The sequence below is a fragment of the Malus sylvestris genome, chromosome 5, assembly GCF_916048215.2.
Source record: "Malus sylvestris chromosome 5, drMalSylv7.2, whole genome shotgun sequence".
NCBI lineage: Eukaryota > Viridiplantae > Streptophyta > Magnoliopsida > Rosales > Rosaceae > Malus > Malus sylvestris.
In genome coordinates, this window is record NC_062264.1 from 39,431,296 (window position 1) to 39,454,868 (window position 23,573).

Consider the following 23,573-nt stretch of genomic DNA (forward strand, 5'->3'; position numbering starts at 1 on the left):
AATGTATTGAGCTCTTGTATGACGTGTGGGTTCAAACTCTGTAGATAATTAATCTAACATTTAATTTAATAAAATTTATAATTTGACCATATATATATATATATATATATATATTGGACCTGCGGCTGCGTATCGGATATTCCTGTTTTGACTCTTGAGTTACTTTATTGGGCCGAGAGGGCATTAATAAGGCCCAAGCCAGTTCTCAGACCTAGCAAAGCCTAATGATAGGATTAAAATAATGATGAGATAACAACCTCTTATAATCATAACTTAAGTTATATGTTATGATCTCTGATGTCGTTAGAAGTCTTTCCTGTACGAAACTCTTAATAATGTCAAGTAAAATTGCTAATTTTCTTGATGTCTGGAATAACGAGTCTCAAACTTTCCCATAATACATGACGATTATCGTAATAAATCATCTTCAAACTACAAACGCAGCGAAGCTTCCTTATATCCAAAATAATTCAAAAGAAGAATCCCAGAAAAAACCTATGTGGCACTTCCACGAAGATGTTTACGACTTAGAAGAACAATGAGAAACATAAAAACCAGTGGATCAGTAATGTGGACAACAATCAACCCCTTGTATCGAGTGCCCCTTTTAGGTGTGTTCTTGAAACATTTAATTAAGTAATGTGGCATGCAAATCAGCTGCCACATCACGTTTGATAATGTCAGCAGATATGACCCTTTCAACACATGTTGATCCTAGACGCCTAGAACAGGAGGATCGAGTCGGGCATTTTCGCCCTCAAAGAGAAGAGCCAGTCGATTCATTAAAGGTATATGTGAAGATCTAGTTCTAGATGGAGCTTTGTAAGTTGGCAGGTGGAATATGTAGTTCGACCACACATTGCAACCATGCAGAACTCAGAGCATACGGAAGTCCCACGTGCATTAGCCCATATGTTGTGCCAATGTTGCACCAAGTGGAATTGGCTACGTCTTCTACTTCATTAATAAGAATGAATTCAGTTGACTCTTTCTACTAGTGCTTAAGTGACCAAAAATGAGGACAATCCTATGAACAGTACGGGAAAGAAACATATTATTGAACGACTTAATAAAACCTAATACAAAGCATTGTTTAAATAGTAAAACCTCAAGCAAACCCTAATAAACAAAATAACGAAAATAACCTAACAAAGAAAATACCCAAAACAATAGCTCAAGTAAAAACCTAAAATTCCAACACCCTCCATCAAACTAATGACGGTATACGACATGAATTTTCCAACAAGCATATGTAGATGCAGGCTCCGTTAGGTTGATAGGCAGGCAAGCATCGAGGTAGACAAGCAGACAGACAGACAGGCTTCGCAACGCAGACAGACAGACAGGCTCCGCAACGCAGACAGACAAACAGGCTCCGCTATGCGGATAGACAGACAGACAGGTTGGCTCCGCTATGCAGACAGAAACAGGGACATGCATGCATCACCAACCAAAGTCGAAGTCATCGACACGGTCAGTTGTAGCTGATTCCGGAGTCAACACAACCAATACTTTCGGTGGATTGGTCTCAGCAGCTGCAAGCGGTTTCTTAACTCTCCACGGACAATCCAATTTCCAATGCCCTTTTTCCTTGCAGTAAGCACACTCATCCCCTGCAACAACAATTTTAGTACGAGTTCTCGGTCTAACAGACGCAATCAATGTCGAAGAGTTCGACATAGGCGAAGAAAGTCTATGCAACTGTGACTGCACACGGACTTCTTCAGCATGTAATTCACTAAGAACAGAATCAACATATGGAAGTGGAGTTCGATGTAGGATAGAGCTATGGAGAGTCTCAAACTCATCTCGAAGAGGCATCAAAAACTGAACAAGACGTTGTTCTTCTCTATATTGAAGATAGAGCCCCATAGTACCAAGTCCTTTAGGTTCAGTCAGTGCAAGTTGGCCCCAAAGACTGGTCATTTCGTTATAAAAAATTTGAATACTCTTATCACCTTGCTGGATTGCATGAGTCTCCATTTCTAACTGATATCACTTAGCAAAATTGGCCTTGGTATACAACTTTTCTAGGTGATCCCAAACTTCCTTGGATGCAGAGAACTTAGCAAGTTGTATTCCAATAGCCATATCAACAGAGTTATTAATCCAAGTAATAATCTTCGAATTATTCATCTCCCAAGCAGCAAGCAAGTCTTCATGTTTTTCATCTTTAGGGTTATTTGGAATGGAAACTTTTCCAGACACATAGCCCCACAATCCTTTTCCAATTAGAAAATTCTTCATCACATACGCCCAATACACATAATTATTTCCATTTAATTTCACACCAATAGCTTGCAAGGAATCATCTTTTGAAGATGCCATATTCACAATGACAGTCGTAACAAGGAGATACCTGATGTGTTGGTTGTGCAGACCGGTACAATTTCAAATCTGGTGGCGGTGGTTAATCAAGCAGTAGCAGCAACAAGTCGACAATTGGTTCAGACGGGCAGTTTCAAGAAGAACAGTGAACAGAACGGAGACGGCAAGGAACAACAAATAGGGCGTCAAGGTACTACGATCAGCGACCTGGGCTTCGTCCGAGAACAGACAGCGGTGCAGTGCAGTGATGTTCCGATGGTGATGGTGCGGGCTTCCGAACAGCGTGATGCGGGTGGTAATCTGATATTGGGCAGACGGGATCACTGATCTGACTTTTTAGAATCAGGCAGGTACATGTTTAGGCTAAGCGCAGTGGTTCAGAGACAGGTCCAACGAACTTGCTTTGATACCAAAATGAACAGTACGGGAAAGAAATATATTATTGAACAACTTAATAAAACCTAATACAAAGCATTGTTTAAATAGTAAAACCTCAAGCAAACCCTAATAAACAAAATAACGAAAATACCCTAACAAAGAAAATACCCAAAACAATAACTCAAATAAAAACCAAAAATTCCAACAATATGTAGTTCGGACCACACATTGCAACCATGCAGAACTCAGAGCATACGGAAGTCCCACGTGCATTAGCCCATATGTTGTGCCAATGTTGCACCAAGTGGAATTGGCTACGTCTTCTACTTCATTAATAAGAATGAATTCAGTTGACTCTTTCTACTAGTGCTTAAGTGACCAAAAATGAGGACAATCCTTAGCCTCTATATGCTTAATTTTTTTACATATCAGCAAACTATAGCTTGATATTTTTGCAGATTATAAAAAAATTAATTATAAATTACACTTTCATACAAAAATTTCAACATCGTATCATATGTTAGGGTCAATGACTCCACATTTAAATAGCCAGATATTTTGCACAAAATAAGTAAGGTTTGGTGACTTGCGTGGGTACTATCTCAACAAGAAATTAACTTCAAATGCCAAGTGCCGACTGAATTATATATATGCAAATTTTTTGCTTTAATGTGGTAGATGGTAGACCCTCAATTCACTCCATCGGAATCATCACTTTGTTTCCTTTTGTTCCTATGTATACGCAGCAGATGAGTAGAACAAGCCGAATTCAGCATATCTACTATAGCTTGCTAGTTAAGTTAGCCAAACCGATATCATGAGAATCTGAAGGCCTAAATTCCTCAAAGAGCTGGAGTTCATTGCACTACTAGCTTCTTTGTTTTTGGTCTCAGTTCCATTTGCAATTTCTGTTTCCATTAGTAGTGAAATTTTCAGTCAGTGCATGACAGAAAAATCCAGTTACTACACCAAAATTTCTGATCAAAACATTCACACCTCAAACTCTTCTTTGTATTCATCTTTGCAATCTTCCCAACAAAACCCCAGATGGTTAAACTCCACGTCAAAGCCTCTTCTCCTTGTCAGACCTTTCCATGAGTCTGAAATCCAAGCAGCTGTTCATTGCAGCAAGAAACTTGGCTTGCAAGTCAGGGTTAGAAGTGGAGGACATGATTATGAAGGCCTATCTTACCCCTCCAAAACCCCATTTATCATCATTGACTTGATCAATCTCCGGTACATTGAGGTCAACCTTGCAGATGAGACAGCTTGGGTTCAGTCAGGAGCCACACTTGGTGAGCTTTATTATAGCATTGCCAAGAAAAGTTGGGTCCATGGATTTTCAGGAGGATTGTGCCCTACTGTTGGTATTGGAGGGCACTTGAGTGGAGGTGGGTTTGGAATCCTAATCAGGAAGCACGGCCTGGCAGCTGATAATGTCGTAGATGCTCGATTCATTGCTATCCAAAAATCCCCTCTGGAAGATGAATTTCAAAGCCAAATCCGACTTTGTGAAGAACCCAATACCCGAACCGGGACTCCAAGGGATTTGGGAGAGGTTTCAGCAGGAACAAAATGTGTACATGATTTTGGATCCATATGGTGGAAGAATGAATGAGATTTCAGAATATGAAACTCCATTTACTCACAGAAAAGGTAATTTGTTCAACATACAGTACATTACACGGATCTTGATCTGGGTGCCAACAAGGAAGACAACACAAGCTCTTGGAGGCAAGTGCTTGGAGAACAAGGTACTTCAAGAGTAACTTCAAGAGGCTGGCACAAGTGAAGAGCAAGGTTGATCCAGATAACTTCTTCAGAAATGAACAAAGCATTCCTCCTCTTCCTTCTTTGTTTCCAATCACAGAGGTTTGAAACAAAATGTTTCTTCTGGTTTTTTTTCATATGAGCCTTTCATATGCAGATAACAGGCCAAACAACTTCAGTAAGAAATGCCTATCACCAGATATTTTCTAGGGTAATGTATGGATTAACCAGCATGTGAAAAGCTAGCAATTAGAAAAGTTAATGTTTTCTTACCAAGCAGCATAAGCCTTGTAAGATTTCCTAGAGTGATGGACTACCAGCTGGTATAAGCTTTCATTCCACATGACTTTTCAACCTTGATTGTGCAAAGAGAGGAAGCTTTGTTGTTCTGTTGTATCAACGTGTCCAAAGAGAAATTGGAAGAAAGAGACACGAGAAGGTTCTTCCCACACCGCTTGAGCCTTGAGCCTCCCTTGTTTTGGTGCTCAATTTTGATATAAACCCCTAACAAAGTGGTTTTCTTTTTCCTTTTCCTTTACCAAGCAAACTCTTAAAATATAATATTTTTGGGATTTTTTCGTATGTTTAAGTGAAACCATCATGTGCATGTTGTACGCTAAAACATGGTCATTGGATACTTGACCACACTTTCCGTCTATTATTCATCATGTGCATGTCGTACGCTGAAACATTATAAAATATTTACAAGTTTAATCGTTATTAAATAATTTCCGAAGTCTTTCGTATAATTAAGTTTTGTAACTAAAACTGTTGTGTCATACTGAAAATACCAACTGCATGGTATAACAATCCGTGTGTTGGGAATTGGTTACCATGTTACCTCTTCACTTCAAATTGTTAAAATTGTCCTTTTGTCCAAAGACATTTTCGATCTGCTCTCTTCTGTATTTTAAGATGCGGCTATTAAGTTTCACTTTGTGCAGAACAACATTGTAAGTTGATCAAGAATTTAAGTAATGAATTTGCAGGAAAGGTTAAAACTCAACAAAAATTTACTCATCTGATGCAATGGTTTCAAAACAAAATTTACATTCATTCCATCACAATAACTGGCTCAGAAACTTGCAGAGTTATTCAGTGAAAATAACAAAAACGCATTCACGTCGGATGTCTCTGAATCCTCAATTTCTCCACCCTACTCGGTGGTGGAAATCAACAAAATTTCCTACTCCCATTTAATCTCAATTCTCCCCAACGAGAAGATGAAAATTTAAACGAACCTTTCAAAAATTTGCGTGTACATTTCAACAACACATCAGGGAACCCTTGCGACCACATCAAGTTTTGCAACACGGTATCTCAGGCTCAGGTTCCATACCCGCTGTTTGCAGAAGGCCGAATGAAAAATCTTGTTGCTTCTTCGGCAGCAAAGAAAACCACTTTCTTATAGACTCAGCAGGACCGAACTGACTTCCAATGGCTGCTGAGATTGCATTATTCTGAATAATTGTTTTGAAATCAGAAGAGAGAAGCCCCAACAATGCCGTGACAGTGGCAATTTGAGTAGGAAGGCCGACACTCGTTGCAGAGTCCCTACATAAAAATGCAGATAATTCCCCCCTCAAGAATTCAACTTCTTTATCTCCATATCCAAGGGCATTAACTCCGATCCTGAAATTGAGTAACATATCGTTAAACTCAAGTCCTGGCACAAGTAGGCATTATGACATTTGGCCTAATATAAAGATTAGAAGAAAGTAAAGAAACAATAATTCCAGCGAAAAAAATAAAAGAAAAAGAAAAATGCAAGGTAAATTAATCAAAGGCATACCTCCCAAGCTGACCAAGGAGAACAACAATTCCAGTAATCACATTCTCAGCCATGCATGATTCCATAACTTTCAATAGCCGAGGGATAATATTAGCACTTGTCCATTCCCAACTCTGCATTCAAAAGAGAAAAACAAGCGGCAAGTCCAAAAATTAGTACCTGATAACCATCTGAACCAATAAATTATCAAAATTGGAAAGATAATGGCGAGTTGAGAAAATTCTAAACTCAGAAGGGATTCAAACATACCATAATGATTGCAACCAACTCCACCAATGATAGGAGGTTGCTGAGATCGCAAAGCATGAAACTGGTACAAGTGTTTGGTTGAACAGAAGAATTCATTTGGAGCCTTTCTAAAAGCAATGATGTAGCAGCGTCTACAGAGACAGAATCCTCAGAGAATGGGCATTTGACACATGGACTGAACATAATTCGAGAGTTGCTCACAGATGGAATAAAAGAACTAGCAGTATCTGATGAGCTTACTCCCTCGAGATGTGTAACTATAGATTTCATGATAATCACTAAATTAGAATTGCCAAAGTTAAGAAACTTCTCTCCTCCCAGATAAGCAAAAACATGCAGGATTCTCAGAACCAATGAATGATTGGACCTGCTAGTCTGCAAAATGTTGTAGGACATTTCGCAAATAAAACCAGTGTGGTCAAGTGCTGCACATATTGATGCTAAAACAATGCTCCCTGCTACCAACTCATCGGCTGATGCTGGTCGAGAGGATACATGAACCCCATCAACCAAGGTCTCTGAAGAATAATCCTTACACACCACAAATCTTCCATTTATTAGGGAATCCTCCATGATACTAAGTGATTCCTCCAAACTACCAAATTCTGCAAATATGCTTCTCCCCTCCCAATCAGACATCACTGCACAACGGAAAAAAAACAATAAGTTTAATACCAAAATGGAGGATGAAACTAATAATGTTTTTCTAAATTATGACATAACATGATCAAGGAAAAAAAAACAACAAACCTGAGCACATGTGTTGAACATAAGAATCCAAGCAGGGGTTTGAAGTCCGATTCAAGCTCCCAAATTTAATCAGAGCAGCAGTGGAGAAGTTAAGCAGCAACAATGAAAAGAATATGCAAACCTTTTCCCTATACAGGATCACCAAAAATAAATCAATTAGCACATATATCCACTAGTATACTAAGCACAAGACCACATTATCTAAACCAACTGGCAGTTCGAAAATAAAACAAGATTAGATCAATATAAGGACTGAAAAACAGAGAGGGAGAGAGAGAGAGAGAGAGAGAGAGTATTTACTTGGGTAATAGTTTTTCTTCAGTCTTGAGAGCAAGCAGAATTTCTCGCACCCTCCAATCTGTGTGAGTAATTAAAGGGTACAGTGTAATACAACCTCTGAAGGCATAACATATCCTAGAAATGCTGCTACTGTCCTTAAAATTAGATAACACCAGATATCCAAGTTCACTTCCAAGGGGGAACACAGCCTCCACATTTCTTGCAAGCGGAGCATCAGACATCAGTTGAGTACCAGAGTCCTTGAGATCACAAGCTTTTGTCGTCGTAACAGAATTACCAAAAACATCCCCGCTCTTCCCTAGTATGTCAACAGCATCAACTTCAACTCCATAAGAGGGTGACTGTTTTTCTTCTTTACTTGATGATCCTTCACAGTAGGATTCCTTTGATGAAGGTTTAAGATTATCTGCACCAGATGCTTCAAGACCTTGAACCTCAATCTCGGGAAGTGTAGGAGACAGTGGCACTTCCATAGCCATCCTGTAGCATTCCTCATCAGAAGCATTGTCCAAGTCTAACAGTTTCAGGTAGTTCCCATCGGTTACTTCATCAAAACTTGCCAACGTTTCAAAATCACTTGTAGCAGCTTCTCTGATTGCTTGAGCAACCCCTATCAGCTCATTAGCATTTGATGGAACTTGTCTGCAGATACTTGCATATCCAAAGACTTCATTTTCAAATTTATTGGCCATCTTTTGCTCATCACTGTCAGCATACTTCTGCCTTGCCAGTTTATCTTCAATACCTTCATTTCCCTTTTTATATAGCTTTCCGTGCATTGCATTACCCTGCAGACTAGGAAGCAGATATCTCCCTTCTTCATAATGTTTTTCCATTTGCTTGTTCAACAAACAATGCATGACAGAAAGGTTTTCCTCTATCCGCATGTGCAACTTCTTACCCTCTGTATATAAACCCTCAATTGATTCAACCGCATGAAGTATCCTCTTTCTTTTCCTGCTATGCTCATTAACTTTTCCAACCCCATCAGTTCTAAAAGGACTTCTGACACTGTTTTCGGCAACCACAGCAGCATTTTCATTGCAATTTATTTTGGTAACCTCAGCAGATAAGTTGGATATTGTTGGTTGCACATTCTCCTCAACCAATTTTTCCTGTGAGCCCACCAACTGTCTATCAGAAAAAGATTCCCTATTGGAATGTATTGCAGAACTCTGTAACATTTTTCGGTTAGAGCCTCTGACTGGAGACTCCAGTATAGAATCAATACCTGAAATAGAATCAGTGCAGTTTCCTCCAGATAAAAGAAGAAACGGTGCAGTATGTTGTGTGGCTTCTCTTGCATCCAAAACTGGGCAACCAGGCTTGAGACGCTTAACTCCACTTTGAAGGTTCATCTACAAATTGCACAAGCCCATTTCAGTAAACAGAACAAGACTACAATGTTGTGAAACTACTGATAACATTGGGGTAAATAATGTAAAAGCCAAGAAAGAAAAATTGTGCTTATTAAAGACAAGACATCCCCATAAACATTCAATCAAAATCCATGCATTAGAAGCAAAACTAAATATTTGAAAGGCTAACTGGCGTAAGTCACATGTACAAGGAAACATGACTATTTGACACAAAACTACAACTAGACTAGTACAATAGGTAGAAGAAATGTTTCAGGGCTGGAGGGTGGAGTTCAAACAAATGACTCACCAACTTAAGACACCTATTTTTAAACCATATTAGTGTTATTATGGTATTAGTCTAGAACTTTCCAAGCATCAAAGTAGAATAATGAGCACGCTTATTCTCTACCCACCAGATTACAACACTAAGAGCCATCAGATGAATAAGGTTCATTTGTCATCAACGACGAATGAAAAAAAAGAAAATAAATCAACAGTAGCTATACCAAATCCTAAAACACGCATGTTATGCTCCAAGTTTAGATTCCTAACCAATATCATGAAAGCTAACAATACTAAGTTATTATCTACAAAATCAAATTGAAATATGGTAGCACTAGAGATTAGACTGAAAAAAACGAACCTTTTTTAGGTCATCTGTACCTTCAGCACTATGAGAAAAAGCCTTATTTAGCATACCCAGGCGCTGTGAAAATTGATCAAACTCCACTTCCATGCGACCTAGTTCCTGTTGCAAGATGCTGTTCCGACTTCTTTCCAGCTTGACCACTTCATTAGCATGATTTCTTTGCTTTTTCTCAAACTTAAGTTGTTTCTTCAAGTGTTTCACTTTTGCACTTTCAGCAACCTTATCTTTTCGAAGTTCGACAGCCGATGCATCAATTAATTTTCTGGAGGATAATTCCTCAATCTTCTTCTTAGCATCTTCCAACTGTCTAGACAGATGATCAGCACGAGATTTTTCTTCCATCACCTTCTTCCAATTCACTTCCACAAGCTTTTTCTGCTTTTCAGCTTTCACCCTCTCTGATTCTGCCCGTTTTTTCTCCTTGATTACCTTCTGTTTTTCAATTTCATACCTTTTGTTCAGTTCCTCAAAATTTGGATGCTCCAAAACCAATTTCAATTCATCTGATTTACTCTCTTGGAAAGCTACACCACTTCTATTGTTAAACGATTGTGCGTTTGGAGCCTCATCCAATTCTCTTAAAGGCCTAATTTCATTTATCTCTTTCTGTAACTCATCAACCCTTTTCCTACTCTCTACCAGTTCCATAGATAAACGTTCAGCACGATGTTTTTCTTCCATAGTCATCTTCCTATTGGCTTCAGCAAACTTCCTGTGTTCATCAGCCTTGGCCTTCTCTGAATTTGCAATCTCTCTCTCCTTGACCACCTTCTGTTTTTCTCCCTCAAGCTTCCGGTTCGCCTCAACAAGCTTCAATGTCTCAGAAGCCAGATCAGAATTTACTTTATGAGCTTCTTTCTTCAGTACCTCCAACTGAAGCCCATAATTCTCAGCCTTCTCTCTTTCAATATTGGCACGCTTCCTTTCGTCATCAGTCTTACTTTTTTCAGCTTTAGCAGATTTTCGTGCTTCGGAAGCTTTCTTCTTCTCCACTTCTACATTCTTGCTTGCTGAGTCTGCCCTTTTCTTCTCTCTCTCGATAAGCTTCTTGAGTTGATCAATTTTCTTTTCATAGTCATCAAGTTGAGCTTTAAGCAGGTTTACTTCACTTTTATCTTGACCATCTGCATTTCCTCTCTGCTTTAGAGAATATATCTCAGATTTCAACTCAGAAATTTCGTTCTCCAGAGATGCCCTAGCAGCAGTTTCCTTTACTTTCTCCTCTTTCTCAACATTGGCATTCTTACTTGCTGAGTCTTCCCTTTTCTTCTCTCTCTCAATAAGATCCTTGAGACGATTAATTTCCTTGTCCCGGTCAGAAACTTGTGCTTTGAGAAGGTTTATTTCACCTTTATATTGGGCATCTACATTTCCTCTCGGCTTTACGGAAATCTCAGATTTCAACCTAGAAATTTCTTTCTCCAAAGATAACCCAGCAGCAGATGCTTTCTCTTTCTCCTCTTTCTCAATATCTGCCCGTGATCGTTCTTCCTCGAGTGCTGAAAGTACAGAGTTACAAAAGCAAGAAAAGGAGGTTAGTCACTTGGAAAAGTTATCACCACACTCTCTATCATAACTATATACAAACTAACATTGCATATTGACTGAGAGTTCACTTAAGTAACCTAGTTTTGCATCTGGTTCTAAATTTCGACACAAGAGAGAACCATAGTGTTTAACGTGAAACATACAAATCTAACAGGTAGAGAACTCCAAAAACCATAAACTGCTTTGACAACTAACTAAACTTTAAAACTTTTCAACATAAACCAAACAGGTACCCAATTTACATCTACCCGAAAGGAGCTTCAGTCATGAAACTCGTTATCAAATCCACAATCCAAGTGACCCATGTTAAGAAAGTATTAACATTTCAACAGCTTATTTAACAATACTAAATTTTTAATGTCTGAAGGATCCTAAAAAATTTACCTGTCTTGAGATTGGAATTCTCGGCTTGAGCTCTTTCAACCTCCTGTTGAAGCAAGTGCACAGCTTCCCGCAGTGCATTCCGTCCCTTTTCGAGCTTCGAGTACTTCTGTTTCCACTGCATAGCAAGCATAAAATTGGGTGAACAATGAAATCGAATAACACTTTAATAAATTCAAAAAATTGAAAACTAAATAAAAATTTGAAAATTTGAAATCTTTACCGTAGCACAGCACGAATTGACCACCTGGGCATTCACTGGCACGTCTGCCGCCATTGCTGAAATCATGTCGGCAAGGCAAAAAGCTTTCGAAATGAGAGGGGAAAAGTTAACGAATTGAGAGAGAGAGTCGTACTGGTTCTATTGCAGTGGGATGAAGGAGTTGAAGTGGCCCATTAACAAGCAGTAAAACCCTAGATCCCCAAATCGTTGATGAATCTCTCAATACAAAAGAGAGCGAGAATCTGAATAAGAAGAGAACGCAACCGCCTATGTTACTAGCATTCACAACTGACTTTTGAAATACCGGCACTGAGAGAGAGGAACCCTAAATGGTTTTGGGTCGGTAAATCCGGTTCCTAATCGGATCCTTAAACCCCACGAGATCTTTTTTTTTTTAAAAGTAGTTTTCACAAATTAAGTAAATCAAACAGAACTACAGGATAAAATTAAAAAACATGTCCTGGAGAGTTGGAGGTAAAAAGAAAAGCGTATTTATTATTATTTATATTTTTTTAATTTATTTGTCATTTAGTACTACGATTTATTGGTATTTACGTAAAAGATCTTAAATTCGATTCTCGTAAACATGAATCATATTATACTTGCATATTGTCAAATTGAGTCTATATTATTATCTTAATGTAAATAATATCGTTTTTAAAAAAAAATATTTAAATAAATAAATTCTCACTCTGTGTGTGGATCACTAGAAAATGTAAGTTAAAAATTTAAAGAACCCCAAATTGACGAAAGGTCTTGGACCAAACTTCATTCTGGTATCAGCCCAAAATCAAATCCAAGTCCATTTCAAACCAGCAATCAGCCCAGCCCAATACGGGATGCAAAGTCGAATATGAGTGGACCTGGTGGAGATATATTTCAAAATTAGGTGGACAAGTGTTGCAGTATTATTGGTTCATGTCATTACGTATGGAAATGAGCGTTGGCTGGTCAAGACCATGAACGCGCCACGTTCCATGCTATAACTCCTGAATTTCTCAGGTGGACTGTTTTTTTTCTAGTATTGTCCTTTCAATGAACTTTTTTTTTCTAGTACACATTTTGAAGCTTATTTTCGTTATTGTAATTGAGACATTCAATGGCATGTTTACTTAGCATAAATAGAGAATAAGAACATCTTCAAAGAAGGTATCAAAATTCTCAGGTGGATTGTTTTTACAAAAATATATATGGCTCAAGGTGATGCCAAAATTCTACATGAATTGACATTCTCGACTTTGCTCCAAATTTGAAAGCAATGCCAATTTTTTTTTAGAAGGATAACTAGTGCCGAACCACAATTATCCCCTCATTCCAGCATCGTGGGAGACTAATTGAGAATTGCATCTTATTTACTTAAGATGAAAATCTGTAGCGTCACCAAGTATGTCATGACGGATTTTGTTTTTTGATCAATAATTATGAATGTCGTAACACACGAGAATATATTCTCGATTGTAATTCTCTCTAAGTTGGGACCATACAATTAACAATCTCAAAGCTTTAGCTAAAGTCAACAAACGAGGTAGAATAATACTTGGGATTGATTGCAAACTTTGAAAAAGTCCACTAGGAAAACATGCAAGAAGATAGCTTGAGAGCCAAGGCAACGTAGACAACTAGGATAAAGTCTCCTTCCATAAACCAAGCAATGGACAATAATCATGTTAATTTATACAAGACAGCACCACCAAAATTGACACCTCCATCCACATGCCATGCCATGCCACCCCGAAGACGTAAATAAATCATGCGTACAACAAATTTAGGAGACAGCAAAAATAAACAAGATTAATGTCGAAATTCCCCTTCACCTGCTTATCCTAACAAACTTTCTTGGCTGCCTTCGGTTGTGGAAGTGTTCCGAACACCCTGTCCCATATGCTTGAAGTTATTCCGAAGCCCTTATCTTGGATCCTGAAGTGATGATTCAAGTGGTATCTCTGCAAAAACAAGCAAAGCCCATGTTATTCTCGTCAGCAATGACTAGTTCCCGAATGCAGAAACTTTCTGTTTTTTCAGATGCTCTAGCGTAAAAGATTTGTAATTTCTTATGATGACCATAACGCAAACAGAGGTTTAGGTCTAAAAGGGTAAAATTCTTGCAAGGATGAAAGGTGTACCGATCTTTACCTTCAGATTTCGGGGTACCTCACTTGTTGGCTGACCGTGATGAAGATAGTAATGGGTGCAATCATACATCACATAGCCCAATAAACCGCCTCCAAACAAAGCAGGAGCAAAAGTAGGAGAAGACATCAGCTTCACCAAGTTCCAGAACTGGCAACAAATGACAATAGAGTTACGATTGGTAATGAACATTTTTCTTTTCATATAAAACGATCCTCGACAAATTGATGCAATAGTAATTATGTTAGGGTCCGTCTAAGTAAACCTCAAGATGACAATTATGCAATCTTAATACTATCCTATCTAATCAAATTCAAGGCAATGTGTCATGGCCCTAGGACATGTAATTTTGCTTTCCATTACAAAAATAAGTAATTTGACCCAGAATAATCATTAACCACAGTATTCTTAAACAAAACATAATGATAACGTGGCAGGACAAGAAGGGACATGGAAGAATAGACATACTGGAATGCATAAAATAGCTGTCGCAGCAGGAGGGAAAACAAGTCGCAGGCCGTCCATTGGGTGCTTATGGTGGCAGCCGTGAAGAAGATAATGTAAAGTGTTCCCCCTGAAGCAGTTTCAGCAAAACAAGTGCATTAGTCTCAGAGAAATTCAAACAATATGGTGTATACGTAAACAAGAACATCAATAGTGGGAGAAAGAGTTGTAAGAAACAAACCAGTAGCTCTTTGTTTCAATGTGGAAAAGAAAGCGGTGCAACGTGTATTCCATCAATGTCCAGACAAAAATGCCAGCAACAACTGTCAGAGCAACTTCAGGGAATGTATGGCCCATCCGTACAGACACTGAGATGGCATAAAACACAACTGGTAGCCATATGACAGGAACTGCCCACCACACAGTGCGGGTTAAGAACTGTTTCAATTAGAAAATAGAGTCAGAAGTGGAGCTCCGCAAAGTCACACAATCTAGGTGCACGTGCATTGTGCAACCATAAGAGTATATGAAAACTAAATTGTAATGGATTAACAAGAGGAGGCAGTACCTCCCAAAATTCACTTTCAAAAAATCGAGGGCCTTCCTTGCTAACAATCGGCTGGTGAACCCACTCTTGGTACGCTTCTCCAAGATAGCCAACCTGTGAAAGATTGTAAAAAGCTAAAAGTTAAAATAAAATTCAATACAATCATCAAATACAATATAGTGAGACGGGCGACAAGATCAAACAACAATAACAACAACAACAACAAAGCCTTTTCCCACTAAGTGGGGTCGGCTATATGAAATAAGGATTCGACGTAGTCATGGAGTGCCGGCTGTCGACTACCTGACGCCCTCCCCCTCCTCCTTTATCCGGGCGACAAGATCAAAGATTTATAAAAAATAAAATAACATGCTATGAAGTTTCAGAGAAGGAAAAGGAGGTGCCAAATATAAGCAGTAAATGTCCCCGTGCAAAGAGACTGAAGATCTTCAAAGTGGATCAAGAAATGTTTAGAGCCTCGGATCCAAATGGAGCAATCTAGCGCACATAATTGGCTCACATAAAAGAATAAAAAAACAAAAACACTGGGAGCCTTACCTGAAACACGAGGGCTTTATTCAAATCAACTTGGAAGTCCTGCGCAACCATCTTGTTACGTATAACACTGCTGGAGAAACATCAAAACTAATACGTTAAGTTCAATGATGCGGATCTATAAGGGGCAAGAACCAAAAAGATCTAATGACAGCAGCGTAAGGATTCAGATATTAATATAAAAAAAATTGTAACATGCGATGGGTTGGTATATGATACTATATCTGATTATAATATCATCTCTAGTTTAATCTTATGGACCGAGTCTGACTGACAATGACAAGTTAAAGGATAGTTCTCTTTAACTTCCTCAAAAGTTAAACTTATCAAGCTGAAGCAGTAACAAGCATCACCAACAAAAATGGATTTACTGCCGAATTGATGTAAATCCCGAATGATCTAAACCTCGAATTTTCTTCAAATCAATTTTAACATGCATCCATGAGAAAAAACGACGAATCTTGACAACAAAGCGAACCAGGGTATCCAGAACATAATGCATGAAAGAAATTTCCACACAGATGCTCGTTCGCAATTAATCAATTCATAAGAGATCCATTTTTTTTTTCTTAAAGACAAAAACTTTATTAGCTTTCCCCTTTCCCTCTACTTTCCCAGCTACCAAACAGATCAATCCCAGATAATCTCACTCTGCAAATAACGGCCCCACACAATATCAAACAGTCTCAAGAGTACTCAAGACTAATGCTTTAGTCTCAAACCCCATGATTTCTTCCCCTTTTTCTCAGAATTTTTCACCAACCAAACAGCATTTAGCATCATAAAATCAAAACAAATCACACTGTTCGACAAGAAAAAGAAAACACACAATGCACGTATCCAACCCAAATTCAAAACCCACAAATCAAACCCCAAAAGCCACAATTTTCCAAACCAAAACACGAAAAACAAACAGACCCAGATCTACAAATCGCACAAAAAATTAAAAAATCAGACGAGGGAGAGCAAATGGCTAACCTATTGAGAACCCGGGTCGGATCCAATGCAAGAGAACAACAGAACACGAACACCCTTTCGTTCCTCTCGCCCTCTAGAATGTGAACCGCCCGCACCACCACTAGAAGAGGTTTCAGCGTTGGTGCAGTGGCAGAGGAAAATCTGAGTCTCTCTCTCCGTGTTTGTGGAATTCAAGTCGAACGGTGACGGATGATTTTACGAGATGGGAAGATCTGGGCCGTCGGTTTTATACGGGCGTCAGAGAATCAGCCAGCGATCCTCACGTTGGATTCCAAGTTTCTAACTGTGTGGCCAGTCTGGCACTGTTTCGAGTTTGTGTTAACAACTTTCTTTTTACAGCGGAGTGTGGGGGTAAAAAACGGTCTTGTGGGTCCCGCTATGGTAACTTTGTTAATTAGGGGAATTTGGTTGGGGCTTTCGGGCATTTTGGGCACATGAGATATTTTTGTAGGAGAAGGGCAATCGTTCCCATTGGTCTGCATCAACTGCCAATCGGCGCCAACTGTTTTGGTTAACTAATGGTTAAGCCACATGTCTATCGTCCTTTTCAAGAAAAATAAAAAAACAACTTATGTTAAACTACGGATATCCATTCTTTTTTTGTTTGAAGAGGTTATGGAAAATTTCACCTTATCTATGATCACAGTCAAACAGACTTACCAGCTCGGAACATCAAACCCGAAACTTCCCACATTTTTTTTGTTTATAAAAAAAAATGTCTATCGTTTTCTCCCAACTGTGACTAGAGATTCTCTCTACTCATCATATGATGACTATAGGGAGGGTTTTCAATTTTGGCGGGTGCATCACTACACTAACATTTCGTACTAATAATATAATGATATGTTGTATCATTAACATAGGTTGTCATGATGATGATCATATAATGTAAATTTTTCCGCTAAAGCCTCCTTGCCATCCAGTGGGACATTTCTTCCAATCCCAATGCATGTAGTCTAATGACCCTATCATGCCCAGAAACCCACAGTCTTCAGCTTTGCGAAGGAGCTGATTCAGATCTTCTTGATTTGGCTCGCGGAGGTACTCGTCTTTGTAAAGCTGAACAATTGTGTCACAAAATTCTTGAAGAGTATCAAGGCATGTAGACTCAGACATACCATGGGTTTCATCAATCGAATCAGTTGGGGAGCCATAGGCCATCATTCAGAGTGCAACAGTAACCTTCTGATGAGGTGAGAAACTAGGGCGGCCTGTTCTGTCCTGCTTCTGTCGAAAATACGGATTGACCTGCTGGACATCACAAAGTAAACGCTCGAAGACATGACGCCTCATCCGGAAGCGACGTCTGAAATCCTCTTTTGTGTACACCGAGTTGGGGTCGAAGTAGTTGTTCATCAGATTGGCATGCGTCATCGCTCTGTTTCGTGATTTGTAAAAGCGACTAGCAATAGAGCCACCTCATTGAGGTTGTTCCTCAGTTGGCTGACACACCATGGCCGCAGCCATGGCTGCTGCTATGTTTTGTTTGTTGCGCCTTACTTGAACTTCTTCATCAGACTCCTCATCTTCTCGTCTCATTTGCGCCCATTTTGCTTCTCTTTTGGAATTGGATGAGGACCCCCAGTTGGAATCTGAAGAGGATCCAAAGTTGGAATTCATTGCAAACTTGAATTGAAAGAGATTGAATTTAAATAGATTGAATTCAAAGTTGTGTGAATTATATCCCAATATCCACCCTATTTATAGCAAAAAAAAAATTCAAATCCAACAGCTAGCTGACGTCACTTAGCCATTGGATTTGAATTTAAGTTGTAGTTTTTAAATAATAAATTATGTTTGGTCCTATGGCCCTTTGGCCCTCGCTTGGAGACGGTTTTTTGTGAAATGGCTAAAACGAGCCCTCTGGCCCTCTGACCCTCGGTTGGAGATGGAGACAAATATGGTCATGTACTGTTCATTAAAATATTAATATCTTGGAGAATCTTGGGGGGCCAAAGGGCTAAAACGAGCCCTCTGGCCAGCCATCGATTGGGATGGCCTAATTAGTTCTGTTTTTTCTCGGCAGCTTTTGTGGAAGGAACTGTTCCAAAAACATAGTCCCATAAGGAGGAAGTGACCCCAAACCCCTTGCTTTGAATTCTGAAGTGATGGTTCAAGTGATACCTCTGTTAATCACAGAAAATGATTAATTACCTTGAGTTTTAGAGTTAAATCAAGAGAGGATTATTAATTAATGAAATAGAAAAAAAAACAGCCTCAGAAAATGATTAATTACCTTGAGTTTTAGAGTAGATTTTTTAGAAGGCTTTCCATGGTGCGGGTAATAGTGAGTGAGATCATATGCTATATATCCCAACACAGCGCCTCCAAACAAAGCAGGAGCTACTGATGGAGGTGATAAAACCTTAAACAGTAGCCAAAACTATCAGACACGAGCAGACCATGCAATAGAATACATACACGTTGATTAAGTTGAGGAGAGAAGCGCTAATTACAAGGGAGTGGGTGATGGAACATACCGGAACACTTAGAGCAGCGGCAGCTGGAGGGGGCATAACAAGTCGCATTGCATCCTTAGGGTACTTGTGATGGTAGCCATGTATAGCATAATGAATGGTATTTCGCCTACAAATTAAAAGTGATTAAGAAACTGAGTGCTGCTACTATTAACAGATCTGTGGTGGAGATTGATTAATGATTGAATGGTGGAGATTGGTCTAGGAAGAGTTTGTTAGAAGGTTAGAGTTATTTACTTCGTAGGCTAGTATAAATTGTAAATTCTCTTTTATTTTCTGTAACTATCATTACAAGCTTTGATTTCCTTCTGAATCTTCATCTTCCTCTTTTCTGTAATTTGGATAGTTTCATGTCTCTTCTAATGTAGTTAATAGCTACCATCTCAATTAAGCATTTGTCGTCAATCTCTCTATAATCAAAATGAGACTCATGCAGATGCATCTAGGGTTTGGTTAGTTTAACTTCTATCACTCCAACTATGAGTGTACATAGCTATTTTCAAACTACCATTTTAACTTCTAACAGTCGCTCTATGATTGGAACGTACAAACACATTTATATATTCAAAAAGTATAGAGATGCTAATATCATCATAACTGACCTACTTAACATCGATCTTTAATAAAATGAAACCCACAAAGAGTATAATAGGTCTATATGTAGTTTGCATGGATTTGCTTTAATTTGAATGAATAAGCCTATTAAGGAGTTTGTAATAAGTTTAAATATGCAGTCACTTAATATCGTACAAATAGTTTTATTATGTTGATCGCATGGATGAATGAAGGGAGGGATACAAAAACCAACCAGTAGCTTCTTGTTTTCATGTGGAAAAGGAAGCGATGAAGGATGTACTCCACCAAGGTCCAAACAAAGATGCCACTAACCACAGTTAAAACAAGCTGATCGGGATGATCAGCAAGCCCCATTCGAGAAGACATGGAAATAAACCAGGATGCTACAGGCAGCCAAACAACTGGAACCACCCACCATGCTGTGCGGGTCAAGAGCTGTTAATTTCAGGTTGATGATATTTAGTTGAGAAGTTTTAGCAAGATTTGCATTCTAAAACTTGATAAAATAATGGAATAATTGCAAGTTTAAAGTCCATATTATATGATCTGGATTAAATTAACACCTCAAAAAAGTCATTTGCAAAGAATCTGGGGCATTCCTTGTCAATAATAGGTTGATGAACCCATTCATAGTAAGCTTCCCTAAGATGGCCAACCTGTAAAATTAGTTCCAAAACGCTGTAAGAAGTTAAATCATTTAAAACCAGAAGTAATTAGGAAAAACAAGTAGAAGGAGTGTTAACACTATAAGAAAAAATCCATGCAAATTAAAGCAAAGAGTAATTAGATATGTAACCTGGAATATAATAGGCTTATTCAAGTCCACAGTAAAAGAGTAGTCATCTACCATCTTTGTACCTTCTTATGTAACTGGAGTCACAATAAAATCAAATCAAATCAAATCAAAACCAGAAGTAAATATATAGGAAAGAATACTACCATGTCCCCGTAATTACACTATATTCATATTAATGTTGTTGATTTTTCTTTCCTATTCTTTTTCTTCTCTCATTTCTTCTCTCATTTCTTCTCTCATTTCTTCTCTCCTCATGTACTTTATGTTTCTAAGAGAGAGTGACACAAATGTTTGTCGTATGAAAATGAGTAATCGATAAATAAAACCGAAACCAGCGTAGTTTGATAAGAGCCGACCTTATACAAGAATAGTATTCGTGAGAGTATCACCTCAGATACAGGTATACGCAATAAAACACATCTTAATCACTCTCTCACTCTCTCACTCTCTCACTCTCTCTCTCTTTCTCTAATCCATGAAGATCAGTACGTACTCTACCTCTAGCGCAATTTGCTTCTCACTTGATGACCGTTTTGAGCTCATGATTAAGATATGTAACTCATCTCTATCCATATATACATAAACTCACGGATCCTAGATGATATTAGCCCACTAGCCAAGTTTTGAGCTGATTAAGAAATGTCTTGCACCCCTCTCCATGTATATGCTCACGGAATAGCTAAATTAAGCTACTAGCCAACCTTTTCAGCTGATTAAGAAATGTCTTGCTCCCCTATCCATATATATAAAAATGTTGGCTTCATATCTGCAGATTTGGCCCATTAAGAAAGTTGAAAAGTTGATAAGAATTGCTAACTGCAGCCAGAACCCCTCATTGCAATTCAGTGATTCATCACGGACCACATGGATTGTTATTAATCACCAATGACTGCATAAATAAAATTTAATTATAATTAATTTTATATCATACGTGGCGTGAACATGCATTGTCTGTTTAGTTTTCTTGTGATACCCTAGCGTGGTTTGATAATCATTCCTTTTTCATTTTTCATTTTTTATTTTTTATTTTTTATTTTTAAGGGTTTTTAAACTTTAATTCTTGAAGAAGATTAAAATTTAACAAAATTCTGGTGTTAAACTACACATTGATTTTAGTCCTTTAATGTGTACTTAATTCAAATTCACATTATTTTTTGTTTTAATATTTAATGTCTCCACATTAAATTTAAAATTTATTATTGTACACATTTTAATTCATTAAGTTTGTTTAAGGATTAAATACCTAAAAACCCCCCACAATCTTTTCGTCTCATTCCAAATTGGTCTCAATTTTTTTTTCAAATATTCCAAACAAGCACCCAACCAGCCTATTGAAAATTCCAAATCCGTTAAGCCTTAATTAAAATTTTAAACCAAAACCTACCAAGTAGGTATATCTTGGTCTACATTAACATTAATTGCCTCAAAATCCAAATTTCAAACATTAACAGTATAATAATATGGAATCCAATGATCAAACGAGTATTAGATTGAATAAAAATGGACCCAAATTGAAATTACATCAGGAGGGCAATTTTTTAACAAAGAAGAGGGGCTAAGAATTCAAATAAGGTTTTAAGGAGCTTGTTTCTACTCATGTGATTTTCTCATTCACCGATTCTCGACTCATAAGGCTTCCATTTCTTCTTTGTGGGCAGTGAAGATGGTGGTGGCCGCATCATGGCAATTCTCACAATTTCAGCAACCCCCATGACCTTTTTTCAATGTTAGCAGAGCAAGTTGTAGGATGAAGTTGGTGGTTTTACTTTGATTTTAGAGGTGACGGCCTAATGGGGTGGTGATGACCGTTAATTGGTGGGTGCTATGCTTTCATGACCTTCTATTGATTTTGAAGACAAAGTAAATCCTAGTTAATTTAACAGATTTTTAATTGGGGCTTAACAAATGTGACATTTTTAATAAGTTGAGCACTTGTTTGGAATGTTTAAAAAGGTTGAGACCAATTTGGAATGATACTAAAAGGTTGGGGGTTTTTAGGTATTTAATCCTTTGTTTAATTTCCTCTAATTAGCAGTGTTTCAAAAAATGGGCCTAGGCAGCACCTAGGGTTGGGCGATGGCCACCCGCTGAGATTAACTCATAATTGTGAGAAAAATCGGGATAAGGATTAGTCGACTGCCGAGACGGCATTGGCGGCCTTGGGATGGCCTAGGTGGGCGATTGGGTGGCCTAAGCAATCTAGGAATTTCAATTTTTTTTTTTGTTTTCGAACTTAAAGATGAATGCAGATCAGCTACTTCTTGACTTTCTCAATCTTTGGTCTCTGGTTCTTTGTTTAGCGAAGAAGAAAAAGAGAAGATAAAGATGAGAAATGACTTTCTCTTTCTTTCTTTCACACCCACTTGACCACTCTCATACCTTTTTATTTAATTTTTTTCTTAGTTTCTAATGGAGGCGATAAAAGTCAAAACAGTTTCCAAAACTAGCACACACGCAAACAGGGGCAGATTCATTCATGGATTCGGGTGGTCTTGGGACTCCCTGGAAGTCCGAAGCAGCGCCTATGAGGACATCTGAGATCATCCAACGATCTAAGCACATGGTGAAAAAGAGAAATCCACCATGGCTGTGTTGTGCAACAAAAGCTTTAAACCAAGAAGAATGATCTAATTTTGGATAAAGAGGAACACAGAGAATGTGTTTGGTAAAAAAATAAATAAATAAGGTGTTGTATTAAAAAAATGTTGTCAATGACAGTAGAAAAGTAGAAGCAGAGTCTACCATGTTTCTAAAAAAAAGTGGTTGTTTTTTTTTTTCCAGAGCATACTTCAGCTTCAACATAGTAATAATTGCTCATTTAATGAAATTTTCAAATGACAAGTATATCCCTACATATTTTTTAAAATTACAATCTTTGCCCCTACTATTCTCTTTGACAATTATTATATCACATTACATACCATATCATTTTTAGTCATTTAACATATTCACAACAATTTTTATAAAAGTTTACCAAACACTCATGTACTAATTTTTTTGTTAAAAGAACTTTTACAAAAATAAGTTTACCAAACACTCAACAACTTTATTTTACAGTTGTTTATTCTCACAGCACAACAAAATTAGCTTTTTAAAAAGCACACAAATACCAAACTAGTCCTAAACAGACCCTATAAGGATTGATACTTCTCAGTATTAATCACGATTTAACAATAATATAAGTTATACATGGATCCAGCCACAAATTAAGTTTAACCGAATCATGTAACTGGAGAGATTTTGCACTAAGATTGGCCCATGAATATATACAGATAAATTTGAGGGTTTAATTTGTTGTTGTATTTTTCTTTAATTATTGTCCAATCAAGTAGTTTTACTTA

At 38.0% G+C, this 23,573-nt stretch overlaps 4 protein-coding genes across 6 annotated transcripts; 1 reads left to right on the forward strand and 3 right to left on the reverse strand.

Annotated features, from left to right (window-relative positions):
• Positions 1-689: 689 nt before the first annotated feature.
• LOC126622895 (berberine bridge enzyme-like 22) lies at positions 690-4,324 on the forward strand. The gene is made up of 3 exons (XM_050291581.1): positions 690-788; positions 2,380-2,623; positions 3,555-4,324. Exons 1-3 carry the CDS (start codon positions 690-692, stop codon positions 4,322-4,324), a joined length of 1,113 nt encoding a protein of 370 aa, XP_050147538.1.
• A 1,147-nt stretch (positions 4,325-5,471) lies between these two features.
• On the reverse strand, positions 5,472-12,080 carry LOC126623606 (uncharacterized). 2 transcript variants are annotated; one of them, XM_050292549.1, is made up of 9 exons: positions 11,863-12,080; positions 11,730-11,785; positions 11,510-11,624; positions 9,572-11,076; positions 7,568-8,925; positions 7,268-7,395; positions 6,518-7,158; positions 6,269-6,381; positions 5,472-6,108 (listed from the first exon to the last, which is right to left on the reverse strand). In XM_050292549.1, exons 2-9 carry the CDS (start codon positions 11,781-11,783, stop codon positions 5,775-5,777), a joined length of 4,248 nt encoding a protein of 1,415 aa, XP_050148506.1. In that variant the 5' UTR covers positions 11,784-11,785; positions 11,863-12,080; the 3' UTR covers positions 5,472-5,774. The 2 variants fall into 2 exon arrangements, with proteins under 2 accessions (XP_050148506.1, XP_050148505.1); XM_050292548.1 differs by having other exon boundaries at positions 11,730-12,080.
• Positions 12,081-13,341: 1,261 nt separating this feature from the next.
• On the reverse strand, positions 13,342-16,652 carry LOC126624427 (dihydroceramide fatty acyl 2-hydroxylase FAH1-like). 2 transcript variants are annotated; one of them, XM_050293488.1, is made up of 7 exons: positions 16,384-16,652; positions 15,409-15,475; positions 14,872-14,964; positions 14,545-14,741; positions 14,328-14,433; positions 13,863-14,009; positions 13,342-13,672 (listed from the first exon to the last, which is right to left on the reverse strand). In XM_050293488.1, exons 2-7 carry the CDS (start codon positions 15,457-15,459, stop codon positions 13,553-13,555), a joined length of 714 nt encoding a protein of 237 aa, XP_050149445.1. In that variant the 5' UTR covers positions 15,460-15,475; positions 16,384-16,652; the 3' UTR covers positions 13,342-13,552. The 2 variants fall into 2 exon arrangements, with proteins under 2 accessions (XP_050149445.1, XP_050149444.1); XM_050293487.1 differs by having other exon boundaries at positions 15,409-15,478; positions 16,384-16,651.
• Positions 16,653-18,082: 1,430 nt separating this feature from the next.
• LOC126624251 (dihydroceramide fatty acyl 2-hydroxylase FAH1-like) lies at positions 18,083-20,348 on the reverse strand. Its single transcript, XM_050293275.1, has 6 exons — positions 20,233-20,348; positions 20,000-20,092; positions 19,669-19,871; positions 18,864-18,969; positions 18,620-18,766; positions 18,083-18,509 (listed from the first exon to the last, which is right to left on the reverse strand). The coding sequence occupies exons 1-6, from the start codon at positions 20,284-20,286 to the stop codon at positions 18,387-18,389; spliced, it is 726 nt and encodes a 241-aa protein (XP_050149232.1). The 5' UTR covers positions 20,287-20,348; the 3' UTR covers positions 18,083-18,386.
• Between the last annotated feature and the right edge of the window lie 3,225 nt (positions 20,349-23,573).

Bases quoted from the DNA above. Each gene is read 5' to 3' on its own strand.
- LOC126624427 (XM_050293488.1), bottom strand. From the start codon at position 15,459: ATGGTTGCGCAGGACTTCCAAGTTGATTTGAATAAAGCCCTCGTGTTT. The intron at 14,965-15,408 runs GTAAGGCTCCCA...AATCTTTCACAG, and splicing joins ATAAAGCCCTCGTGTTTCAG to GTTGGCTATCTTGGAGAAGC. The intron at 14,010-14,327 runs GTATGTCTATTC...ATTTGTTGCCAG, and splicing joins CAGCTATTTTATGCATTCCA to TTCTGGAACTTGGTGAAGCT.
- LOC126624251 (XM_050293275.1), bottom strand. From the start codon at position 20,286: ATGGTAGATGACTACTCTTTTACTGTGGACTTGAATAAGCCTATTATA. The intron at 20,093-20,232 runs GTTACATATCTA...CTAATTTTACAG, and splicing joins ATAAGCCTATTATATTCCAG to GTTGGCCATCTTAGGGAAGC. The intron at 18,970-19,668 runs GTTGGTTTTTGT...TTTAATTTGTAG, and splicing joins ATGAAAACAAGAAGCTACTG to GCGAAATACCATTCATTATG.
- LOC126623606 (XM_050292548.1), bottom strand. From the start codon at position 11,795: ATGATTTCAGCAATGGCGGCAGACGTGCCAGTGAATGCCCAGGTGGTC. The intron at 11,077-11,509 runs GTAAATTTTTTA...CTGTACTTTCAG, and splicing joins GAATTCCAATCTCAAGACAG to CACTCGAGGAAGAACGATCA. The intron at 6,109-6,268 runs GTATGCCTTTGA...ACTCAATTTCAG, and splicing joins CTCCTTGGTCAGCTTGGGAG to GATCGGAGTTAATGCCCTTG.
- LOC126622895 (XM_050291581.1), top strand. From the start codon at position 690: ATGACCCTTTCAACACATGTTGATCCTAGACGCCTAGAACAGGAGGAT. The intron at 789-2,379 runs GTATATGTGAAG...TTGGTTGTGCAG, and splicing joins AGCCAGTCGATTCATTAAAG to ACCGGTACAATTTCAAATCT. The intron at 2,624-3,554 runs GTAATCTGATAT...AATTCCTCAAAG, and splicing joins CGAACAGCGTGATGCGGGTG to AGCTGGAGTTCATTGCACTA.